This window comes from Zootoca vivipara, chromosome 12 (assembly GCF_965207765.1).
Source record: "Zootoca vivipara chromosome 12, rZooViv2.hap1.1, whole genome shotgun sequence".
NCBI classification, from domain to species: domain Eukaryota; kingdom Metazoa; phylum Chordata; class Lepidosauria; order Squamata; family Lacertidae; genus Zootoca; species Zootoca vivipara.
Window position 1 is genome coordinate 44876423 of NC_142595.1, and position 12090 is coordinate 44888512.

The 12090-nt window shown below is 41.6% G+C and overlaps 3 protein-coding genes across 3 annotated transcripts; all 3 read right to left on the bottom strand.

The window, feature by feature from the left end:
* Positions 1 to 206: 206 nt before the first annotated feature.
* LOC148684070 (vomeronasal type-2 receptor 26-like) lies at positions 207 to 3472 on the bottom strand. The gene is made up of 2 exons (XM_088654818.1): positions 3451 to 3472; positions 207 to 1108 (listed from the first exon to the last, which is right to left on the bottom strand). The coding sequence occupies exons 1-2, from the start codon at positions 3470 to 3472 to the stop codon at positions 207 to 209; spliced, it is 924 nt and encodes a 307-aa protein (XP_088510944.1).
* A 15-nt stretch (positions 3473 to 3487) lies between these two features.
* LOC148684071 (vomeronasal type-2 receptor 26-like) lies at positions 3488 to 7006 on the bottom strand. Its single transcript, XM_088655670.1, has 3 exons — positions 6845 to 7006; positions 5244 to 6116; positions 3488 to 3556 (listed from the first exon to the last, which is right to left on the bottom strand). Exons 1-3 carry the CDS (start codon positions 7004 to 7006, stop codon positions 3488 to 3490), a joined length of 1104 nt encoding a protein of 367 aa, XP_088511796.1.
* A 2942-nt stretch (positions 7007 to 9948) lies between these two features.
* Positions 9949 to 11843, bottom strand: LOC148684072 (vomeronasal type-2 receptor 26-like). The gene has a single exon (XM_088654819.1). It carries the CDS (start codon positions 11841 to 11843, stop codon positions 10944 to 10946), a length of 900 nt encoding a protein of 299 aa, XP_088510945.1. The 3' UTR covers positions 9949 to 10943.
* Positions 11844 to 12090: the final 247 nt, after the last annotated feature.

The window sequence follows — 12090 nt, forward strand, 5'->3', positions numbered from 1 at the left end:
ACTTTGAACTTAAACCACCACTGCTTTACAGCTTTACTCCTTTGTGAAAAGGGCTTTGGGTGTAGAGTCTGAGAAAAAATCTGTACCCATTGCCTTCAATACATCTTTGGGAGAATAAAAAGGTAAGGACCAAACTCTACAAATATCCGGAGTAGGCACCTGGAAATTGATACCAGCCAGCAGGTCCATGTAAATTCCACAGTGATTTATACCTTTCTTTGCGTTAACTGCTCTTTGTTGTTCAGGTCAGGCCTCACCACAATAATGTAGCATTTAGGGGTGAAAATGCAAGCCAGTAACCCAGCACCAGAAGCAAAGATGGAGAAGATCTCCACAGCCACCATGTATTTTCCTCTGGTGCTCAGGTAGGTTGGAATGAAGGAGAGCCAAACACTGCAGAAGACCAGCATGCTGAAGGTGATGAACTTGGCTTCGTTGAAAGTGTCAGGCAACTTCCTGGCTAGGAAGGCCACCGTGAAGCTGACAGTGGCCAGGAAGCCCATGTAGCCCAAAACACAATAGAACATGGAGTCTGACCCTTCATTACAAAGAAATATGATTTCTTCTGTCATTGAGTGCATGTCCACATCTGGGAATGGGGGAGAGGTTCCCAGCCAGTGGACACACATCCCTACTTGAACAATGGAGCAGGAAAAGACAATGGAATAAGCCAGTTCTTTGCCTACCCATTTCCGTATATTGGTTCCTGGTTTGGTAGCCATGAATGCCAAAACCACCAATATGGTTTTGGCTAAGATGCTGGAGAGGGCCACAGAGAAGACAATGCCAAAAGCAGTTTGTCGGAGAAGGCAAGTCACCTTATTAGGTTTTCCAATGAACAACAAAGAAGAGAGGAAACACAAGAGGAGGGAGATAAGGAGACCATAGGTGAGGCTTCTATTGTTGGCTTTGACTATGGCTGTATTGCGATGATTGATGAAGATGCCAAGCACCAGAATTGTGATCAGAGAGAATAGAAGCGCAGAGGAAGTTGAAACAATGGCCAGGGTTTCATCAAAAGATAGGAAGTTTGGAATCTTAGGAATGCATAGATCCTGGTCTTTGTTTGGATATTGATCTGCTGGGCAACTGACACATGTTTCTATGTCTGAAAACAAACAAACAAACAAACAATGTGTGACAATTTGAAGTAACCTTAACTAACCTTATAAATTTTCTCTTCATTGGTCCAATGAAAACACTAGCATAGTGTTTTCTACCTGAAAATGTTTCTGATGTTCCAGCCCAAATGCCTTTCCTCTTAATGCATCAACATTAATTTTCATGTATTAAATCTGTAATTTTTACACCAAGAACATCTGTTTTTAGTGCCCTCCTTCATTTTTCTTAGAACCACATATACTGCGCAGCAACATGAGAAATACATTACAGCTGAAATCTTTGAAGCCCAGAAAGGTGTGGTTGATTTATTTTTCCCCCTCTCATGAAACAACCTAAAGAAATTGGAGTTGAATCATATTGCCTACAACAGGGGCCCCAAACTAAGGCCCGGGGGCCGGATGTGGCCCAATCACCTTCTAAATCCGGCCCACGGAAGGTCCGGGAATCAGCATGTTTTTCCATTAGTAGAATGTGTCCTTTTATTTAAAATGGATCTCTGGGTTATTTCTGGGGCCTGCCTGGTGTTTTACATGAATGTATCCTTTTTTTAAAAAAAAAATGCATCTCTGGGTTATTTGTGGGGCATAGAAATTCATTCATTTTTTTTTTCAAAATATAGTCCGGCCCCCCACAAAGTCTGAGGGACAGTGAACCGGCCCCCTGCTGAAAAATTTTGCTGACCCCTGGCCTACAATTTAAAATTTTTTCTTCAAGCCATTTGAAATATAAATTTACATAAATGAGATCAACACATCAATTTGATTTAAACCTGCCCTTCTCCAGCAGTTTTATAACCACGGAATTGCCAGCGAGTCCAGCGCTTACTAAAATAAATTGCATTTTTTGGTATTGTCTTAAGATGACACTGTCCACCTTTCTCATTTGAGATCATTCCTTCTGGACATGGATCACAATCATAGCAGCAAAACTTCTTCCCCTCCTTTTTCTTCCCGTATCCAGAACGGCAGATGTCATTACATATGGAAGGGGGTGGCACCTATCCAAAGAGGTGGGTAGAGATAAATGTTTGGGGGGATTTAGTGAATATCCAATATCAGGTGATTTAACAGTAAATATGAGGACTAATAGTGTGAAATATATCTTCCATATGCGCACAGATGTCACATACGGTGCGGTAAAGAGCTGCTCCTCTAAGCATTATACAAACTCAAGAAAACTGCAATATTCATACCTAGACCATCCACCCTTACAGCTGCACCAGAATTCAGTCTTGTCTCACCTCACAACCTAACTGCATTTTCTTCAAGGATGTTATTTATTGTGACAGAAGGAGATTGGAATTAAAGGTACCCTGTTACAGTGGTTCTGTTCCTACCTGCAGGCTCACTCTGAGAAACTAGTACTAGGGAACCACTATATGGCTTTTGGGCTTTGGTGTTCCTTTAGGACCCATTCTGTCCTTTGTTGCCATTTATCATCTGTATGAAACTCTTCGGAATCATATCCTAGGATTCGGAACACAGTGTTATCTGTATGCTGATGATCTGCAGCTCTATCCCTCCATTCCATTGGAATGAGAGGAGGTAGTGAAGGTACTGGACAGGAGTCTTGAGACAGTGATGGATTGGATGGGGGCTGAATTCTGATTAGAGGGAAATGCTTTGGGAATGTGGTTCCTACTCCTGACCTGTTGTGGGAGAGGTTGCACTCCCTCTGAGGCCAGAGGTTCTTAAGTCTGCGAGTACTCATTGATTCTAACTCACCACTGCAGTCTTAAGTGGCTTCTGTGGCTAGGAGGGCTGACTTCCACCTTAGACCTATTCACCAGCTACAACTGCTCCTAGATGTACACACCCTGAAATTAGCATCATACAAACTCAAGGAGATTTTAATGCAACTAACTGAAGATTTGCCTCAGGGGTTCCACAAACAGGAATTTGGCCAATGCTAGAGTCTCTGGTAAGTCATTCTTCCTTCTAAGTGTGAGATGTCTTCTGTGCCTGTTGATTTTTTGGTATTGTGGCTGATTTTTTTTAAAAAAAATGTACGGATAGATCTTACAGTACTTATAGGCGTAAAACAAAAATAATGGGAATTTCAGTCTCATGTGCAATATATTATCATGTATACAGTCGAACAGGCAGGGCCTTAGAAGATGATGATGCAAACATAGAGGAAAAGTCACCCTTTCCAATAGAGTATCTCTCCATCAAAGGAGTATTCAAATAGATCGAAATCTTATTTTAAGCCAATATTTTCAATAGCGAATATCAAAGTTAATAATGTCTTAATTTCTTTTGTTACATTCCATATTGTGGATAACCATAAATTATGGCATTTCAGGCACTGTGTATTTATTTCCCATACCTGAGTGAAGACTCTGTGCCATTTGATTCCGTCCTCATTAATGGTGAGCTCTTTGCCAGGAGGGGCCTGAGGATCCAGCCTCCCCACTTTGACTCTGATGTATGATCTATTTGGGAATGTGACCATGTTTGTAATATCAAAGCCAGCTGCTAACTCTCCATTTTCATTTAATGCAATTTCATCCCCAGCACTGTTGTTGAATGAGATTCTCTGCAGGAATGAGTGCAGCTAAGTGGAAGGAGAATCAAAAAGCCTATAGTCTGATTAAGATTGTTAGATCGCATCCCTAGATGGAATCAATTTCTTTTCCTCTAGGAGTTAAACACTTCAGTTCACAATGGAGAGCATCCATATTTCAGTTGCACGTATAGGGAGATTAGGAAACCATGAATCAGTCTCAATTCAACAGCCAAGAGACTTTCATAAATAAATGTTGAGGAGAGTTAAGCCTCTAGACCTGCTTGCTTGGGATCAGCCTTTGTCAAGACCCAAGAAGGGGAAGGAATTTGAGAAGTCATGTAAGAGAAGAGATGGGAGCTCATACTCTCAAAACATTGGAAGGCAACATGAGAGCGTCTGACAGGACCTTTCCTTAGTTTATAGAGTGGACTTGAGCATGGTGTCATGGACTTGCTGGGTACAGAGGAGTTGTAGGAAGCAGAAGCTGGGGAAACCCAATGGGACCCCCCCAAGGAAAGGAGGCCCAGAGCCAGGGGATTGGTGGTGGGATGACAGTGAGTGGTCAGTGGGAGAAGAAGGAGCTGATTGGGAGGTGGAGGTGTCAGAAACTGAAGAGGCAACAGGGTTAAGGGAGCAGGAAGAGGCAGACAGCAATCCAAGCTCAGAGGTAGAAGAGAAGGATGGAGAGAAAGAGGGTCTAGAGCAGGCATCCCCAAACTTCGGCCCTCCAGATGTTTTGGACTACAATTTCCATCATCCCTGACCACTGGTCCTGTTAGCTAGGGATCATGGGAGTTGTAGGCCAAAACATCTGGAGGGCCGCAGTTTGGGGATGCCTGGTCTAGAGAAAGTAATCAAACATTTTGCTAGCATCTTCTGGTGAGGTCAGATTTGGCTTAAGGGCCCAGAAACCCCTGGCAGTGGGCAGAAAGGGAAAGATGAGGAGTTGGGGAAGGGCATTCCAGGATGTGCCCAAGCAGCGGCAGCTCCCTGATTGACTGCTCTTCTGTTTTCTCTTGGACAGGATGAGGATCCCACAGAAGCCAGTGCCTGGGGTTTGGGGTCCTGGTTGTGATCCCTCAAAATTATGTGCCTGGGGCCATGCATTCCTGGCCCCCAACCTTACACCACTGGGTAACTGGACAGGATAAGGAGACGGAGACAATTGCGGAGGGATATGGGGAGAAAAGGGGACCCAGGTGGCACTGTGGTTAAACCACTGAGCCTAGGGCTTGCCGATCAGGTCGGCGGTTCGAATCCCTGTGATGGGGTGAGCTCCAGAGTCGGTCACGACTGGACCTAATGTTCAGGGGTCCCTTTACCTCTACCTTTATGGGGAGAAAATGGAGGGGTTTGCAGTGTAAAGGAGGTGGTTGTCACAGCTTCACATATGTGTAGTTGTTGGTAGACTTTTGCTTCTGAAAGTCTGTGTCATCTAAAGTCTGTTTAGTATCATTATAGGAAATATTCTAATTCCCATCTGTGATATGATAAAATTATTTTTTATTCATTTTTAACTTCTTAAGTTTTAGTCTTCTATTTCTTTACTGATGATTAAACCCAACTCACATAATGCATCAATGCACTGAATGCTTTGTAAGAGGGAACAATACCTGCCAAGGTTCTACATATTGAGGAGAGAGTTTTCCCTTAGCATCTCTTCCTTTGCTGATTGCTCCAGCCAATTGCTTGCTATTTAAGGCATGTGCCAAAGCATAAACAGCATTATAGATACTGTAGCTATGGCCGGTCATACTCATTTCAAAAAACGGTGCCGGGAGGCTCTCCAGCATCTCCTCTCCAGTGCACTTATTTGTTGAGAGAGTGGCATTTGAAAGTGAACAACTGAATGCATCTTCCCAAAAATCTTTGATGAAACCATCTGTCTCTGTCCAATGAGGACGTATACTCTGAAGAAAGTCTTTAAAGTTGTGAATCTCCTTGAAGTGAATAGCAAAGGATATAGCACCATGGTACATTCGTATATTAATAGAATTTCTTTGAAGTTTATATAATATGAAATCAATTTGGGTAGCTGTAATCCATACTTTTCCTTCATGTGACGTCTTTCGATGAAATAGTAATTGAGTTACCTCCATTATCTTTAAAGCAAATGACAACCATATAATAAATCTACTTTCTCCGTATACAAGAACTGCATTGGCTCTGCTGGTTCTGAAAGTTGGTAACAAAATCCTTGAGTCCTCCAGCATTTCAAGTTCGTTACTGTTATAATTTATATTGAATTTAAGTCTTTCTGTGAATGCCGAACAGATTCCATTCTGGAAAAACAGTTTTTCAATTGTCTGTAAGAAACGTTCCCCAGCTTCGTTAGCTGGAGTGATGAGCCCAACCCATTTCCATCTGAAATGCAGAAGTAACAGGATAATTCCGCGATACTGAAGGTCTTCATTGGGGACCATGCGGTAAAAGGAAGGGAACTTGGTTCCATCATTTATGGCGGGTTCAAATGAACCATATGAAATCTGGAAAAAGCAAAAGCCAAATGTTTTCAAGTGGAAACAAGAACTCAATATATTCCGATTTATTTAAATATAAACGCATGCACGCACACACACACACACACACACACACACACAGAGAATATATATCTATATCCCAAATGGACAAGTTTAGGGACAGCACGAACCACAGCTTACATAGAAAAACAGAGATTATTTTGCTCAACTTTTTCTGTAGATATTTATATCATTTTATTTTGTCATCATTATTGCTTTATACTTGTACACATTGATTGTATCCAAGAATAGGGAGCATTTAACAAGGCTCATATTAATATACTAAGTGGATGATTAAACAAAACTCCAAGATGGAAGTGGAGTGATAGAAATTGTTGATCTTGCTCTTCTACTCTGTAACTTTTATAATGATAGTATGCAGAGCGTGATTCTCTATCTGCTAAGAACACTTTCAGGAAGATTTCCTGGGAAATCCTGAAGCTCTTCATTAGATTGTATATGCTATTCTTCTCAGAGCACAATAAACCACATAATATAAAATATCAGTAAAATGCAAAATAATGTACCAGCACTAATTAGAACAACTAAAAACACAAATTGCCCTTCTTACAAACATTGTTGGAGTATGCATAATATGCCCCTTTTGTTCATTTTTCCACCCCATATATATGAATCAGTAGATTCCTACTGCAAGGAAAGTATGAAATCTCTGTTTTTCAATACCCATATTCTACCTGTGGAATCTTGAAAAGACCTAAGACGTTTGCCATGCACCAGGAAGTATCAGAGCTAAGTCCCCCAATGACTCCTATTACATTTTTCTGGATGCCACATCTGTAGTTGGGAACAAAGTGATGTGATTTAAAGATCAGGTCCAGAGTGTTTCGGTAGGTCATCTTGGAATCATAATAGCTGTCATAGATGTGGAAACCGAGAGAGACATTGGGCAACATCCTGGGATTCTCATTGATCTCATCAATAGCAAACACCAAAGCAAGGATGTGCTGGTAGAACTTTGTCACCACCCTGGAAATGAAATGAGATTTTGTTTGATGGGGAAATTAAACAGTGCACTGAATCTAGATATGAGAGATTCACCTGCCTGCCTATAAAGAGAGGATGAAGCCAGCAAAGTTTATTTATTTATTTATTTGGGCAATAGAACGATACTGTCTCATTAAAAAAGGTGTTGCACATGTTTGTTTTCACAGCTTGAAAATTTGGGTATCATCAACAAAGTTGAGTACCAGAATACTTGGCTATATGCTTTTCATATTTTTTTCTGCTGTCACTTTTCTATTTCGCCTACTCTCTTTTCTACCTCTCTTTACAAAATTAGACTCGAACAATGAGCTTTATTATTATTATTATTGACAGTATGGACATAGCCTATATGCACAGAGATTTCGAATAATAGCTCTCCACACATTTAAAAAATAAAGTTCTAAAGCTATGCCCCCTTCAAATCAATAAAAATTATTTTCAGACAGATACAGCATATAAGGAATAATTAAAATACTATTAATTACCGGTTACTTACACTGGAGTATCAATGAAGTCCTGGGAAGGGTGTTTCTTGAAGAATAATTCAGCGACTATGTAATAGATATGAGATGCTATTGCACCAATGACCAGGTCACCTGGCTCATGCCACTCGTGTGGAACATGGACAGGATTATTAGTTGTGCATTCAACACTTTGTACTTGGGACACCAGATTGGGGAGCAGCAGAAGCAGCAGGAGCAACATCCTGATGGCAAATTCCCTTTTCTGCATCGACTCCCCTGCTTCCCTCTAGACTATTATTACCCTCCTCTACCTGATCTAAATAAAGCAAAGTGGGTGGCAGCTGACTCTGTCAATTTGGAACTTTAAGGAACACGTATCCACCTTATTGTTAACTTGAACACTGTCACAACAGAATGCCTAACAAGATACAGTGATTTGATATGAAAGAGGGAAACTGATAACTGATAAGTAACAGAGCCCAGCCTAATTGTCTATGGAGCACTGAGGAGCTTATAATCACTTCAGGCTTGCTTGTTGATTCAGGCTCAGTCAGATGGATTGATTATTGTATTTTTCATAATGATAGGGGAGAGAATCGCTTCCGCAGTGTTTTTGGATTCTATGGCGCATCAGTAGTAGGGCAACTGCCAAAATATTACCATTATTTGTTAAAAATATTTTTTTTCTTGATTTCCCTATATTGTTCTAATTTAAGCATCCTTATAACAATACCAATTATATCTAATTCATGCAATTATGAATGCAAATTATTCAAGTGTCCTATTATATAATTTAATTAAACTGCCCCCCCTTGCTTGGCAGACCTGATTGCTTCATTCTTCTACATATTTTTGTGTTCCACTATGTTACTAATTTCCATTACATTCCATTCAAATAAAATAATCCCTTATATAACAGCTACAGTCTTGTGATTTCTATTTGTGTTGGTATGTTATTTAATTTAGGGACCCAGGTGGCGCTGTGGTTAGACCACTGAGCCTAGGACTTGCTGATCAGAAGGTTGGCGGTTCGAATCCCTGTGACAGGGTGAGCTCCCGTTGCTTGGTCCCAGCTCCTGCCAACCTAGCAGTTCGAAAGCACATCCAATTGCAAGTAGATAAATAGGAACCGCTACAGCAGGAAGGTAAACGGCGTTTCCATGTGCTGCTCTGGTTTGCCAGAAGCGGCTTTGTCATGCTGGCCACATGACCTGGAAGCTATACGCCGGCTCCCTCGGCCAATAATGCGAGATGAGCGCGCAGCCCCAGAGTCGGTCACGACTGGACCTAATGGTCAGGGGTCCCTTTACCTTTATTATGTAATTTATATAAAGTTTCAAGTGAGGAACTCTAAATGTATTCTTTATTCTTTCCTGCGTGATAGGTTTCCCCCATAATGTTTTCCCGTCCATACATGCTATTGTGTCCTTCATTCCTACAGCCATTGATGTTCCCATCATGCCCTGGGAGAAGCAGTTATCCCACAGTTTCCAAAAGTCACTCCATCGCTTTGTCCTGTAATTCGGCTTCCAGTAAAAAAGCAGTGTTAACCATTTTTTACTGCCTAGGAGGAACGGTCTGAACCCAGACTGCAGATAATTAATCCAAACACCATTCTCACAGCTGGCAGAAATTATGGAGAGCATCCAAGCCTTATCAAGATGTGGAGACTGTGGGTAATAGCATGAGTAGACTTTAGAAACAGCACATCTGTATTCTCTGAATAAAACTATTTTAAAAAACAAAGAAAAATGTCTGTTTTAAAGTTCTCCTTCTTCTATTCCCCAGCTGCCTGGTGTGAGAGAGATAAAGAATGTAGAGCCCTCAACTATTTCACGATGTGTGTTCCTTCTGGTATCCTGTGTTGTCTTCAACATGAATTTGCAGATTAAATGAAATATTTGATAAGAGACTTTTTATGTGGCTTAGGACCCTCGTACCTACGGGACCGCCTCTCCTGGTATGTCCGGCAGAGGACCCTACTGTCCACAAATATCAACATTTTGGAGATCCCTATCCATAAGGTGGTTAGACTGGTCTCAACTAGGGCCAGGGCTTTTTCAGTACTGCCCCCGACTTGGTGGAACGCTCTCTCACAGGAGACCAGGGCCCTGCGGGATTTGATATCTTTCCGCAGCGCCTCCAAGATGGAGCTGTTCCCCCTGCCCGTTGGGATGGACTCAGTCTAACACCTATGTTTTTCCTTCATTATGGTTTTGATTTGGGCCATTTTAAAATAAGGCTACATTTAAAAAATAAAAAATGAACTGTATTTTAACCTGCATTTTAATTAATTGTTTTTCTTTCTTTTATATTGTAATTTTACTGCTGTTGGCCGCCCGGAGCCCGGTTTTGAATGGGGAGGGCGGGGTATAAATAAAAGTTTATTCTTATTCTTACTTTTATTCTTAATCAAGCACTCATATATATACAACATCCATCAACTTAACCCTTTCTTATTGATAGTCTGACAGTTTTGCTATTACCGTGAGAATCTATTTGATTCAAAGGTACCGCAGTACATATCAGGGGTGTATAGAGTGTTGCACATCTCTGTACCCTGTGTTGTCTTCAACATGAATTTGCAGATTACATGAAATAATTGATAAAAGACTTTTTATTAATAATCAAGCACTCATATATGTACAACATCCATAAACTTAACCCTTTCTTAATTGATAGTCTGACAGTTTTGCTATTAAGAATCTATTTGATTCAAAATTACAGTAATACATATCAGGGGGATTGTAAGTAACTCTAGTGGGGAACAAGTCATGCTCCTTCTGGGGTAGTTTGTCTACCTCTGATCCCCACCCTGCACTCAGCTCTCACCTGTGGCTCCTAGAAGCTGTCAAGATGCAACAGCAGCCACACCCCAGGAAACATATACAACTGGCTGCCTATACCAGGAGAGGGGAGACAATGGGCCTCAAATCCTCAGTGAGTTGGGGAATTTCTCTGCATGCAAAGACAGGATCTGGCAGATTGAGTGGATGAGAGTGAAAGTGGGTCGAATGCTCAAAAAGGTGGCTACTGCTGGTGCTGTAGAGGTAAGTGAGGGGCAGATGGGTCTCGTAAAGCTGGGAAGGGAGCCCATCTAGGAGAAGGGAACTTTGAGCTTAAACCACCATTGTTTTACAGCTTTACTCCTTTGGGTGTAGAGCCTGAGGCAAAATTTGTACCCATTGCCTTCAAGACACCTGTGGGAGATGAAAAAGGTAAGGACCAAACTCTACAAATATCCGGAGTAGGCACCTGGAAAGTGATACCAGCGAGCAGGTCCATGTATTCTCAGACCCAACAGAACCACAAATTCCACTGTCATTTATACCTTTCTTTGTGTTAACTGCTCTTTGTTGTTCAGGTCAGGCCTCACCACAATAATGTAGCATTTCGGTGTGAAAATGCAAGCCAGTAACCCAGCACCAGAAGCAAAGATGGAGAAGATCTCCACAGCCACCATGTATTTTCCTCTGGTGCTCAGGTAGGTTGGAATGAAGGAGAGCCAAACGCTGCAGAAGACCAGCATGCTGAAGGTGATGAACTTGGCTTCGTTGAAAGTGTCAGGCAACTTCCTGGCTAGGAAGGCCACCGTGAAGCTGACAGTGGCCAGGAAGCCCATGTAGCCCAAAACACAATAGAACATGAGGACTGACCCTTCATTACAAAGAAATATGATTTCTTCTGTCATTGAGTGCATGTCCACATCTGGGAATGGGGGAGAGGTTGCCAGCCAGAGAACACAGATCCCAACTTGAACAATGGAGCAGGAAAAGACAATGGAATAAGCCAGTTCTTTGCCTACCCATTTCCTCATATTGGTTCCTGGTTTAGTAGCCATGAATGCCAAAACCACCAGTACAGTTTTGGCTAAGATGCTGGAGAGGGCCACAGAGAAGACGATGCCGAAAGCAGTTTGCCGGAGAAGGCAGGTCACCTTATTAGGTTTTCCGATGAACAACACAGAAGAGAGGAAGGACAAGAGGAGGGAGATAAGGAGACCGTAGGTGAGGCTTCGGTTGTTGGCTTTGACTATGGCTGTATCACAATGCTTAATGAAGATGCCAAGCACCAGAATTGTGATCAGAGAGAATAGAAGTGCAGAGGAAGTTGAAACAATGGCCAGGGTTTCATCAAAGGATAGGAAGTTTGGTATCTTAGGAATGCATAGATACTGGCCGCTGTTGGAATATTGATCTGCTGGGCAACTGACACATGTTTCCATGTCTGAAAACAAACAAACAATGTGTGACAATTTGAAGCAAACATAACTAATCTTAAGAATTTTCTCATCACTGGTCCATCTAGCATAGTGTATTCTACCTGAAAATGTTTCTGACCTAGGCTAAATGCCTTCCCTCTTAATGCATCAACATTAAATTTCATGTATTAAATTTGGAATTTTTACACCAAGAACATCTGTTTTTAGTGCCCTCCTTCCTTTTTCTTAGAACCACATATACTGCACAGCA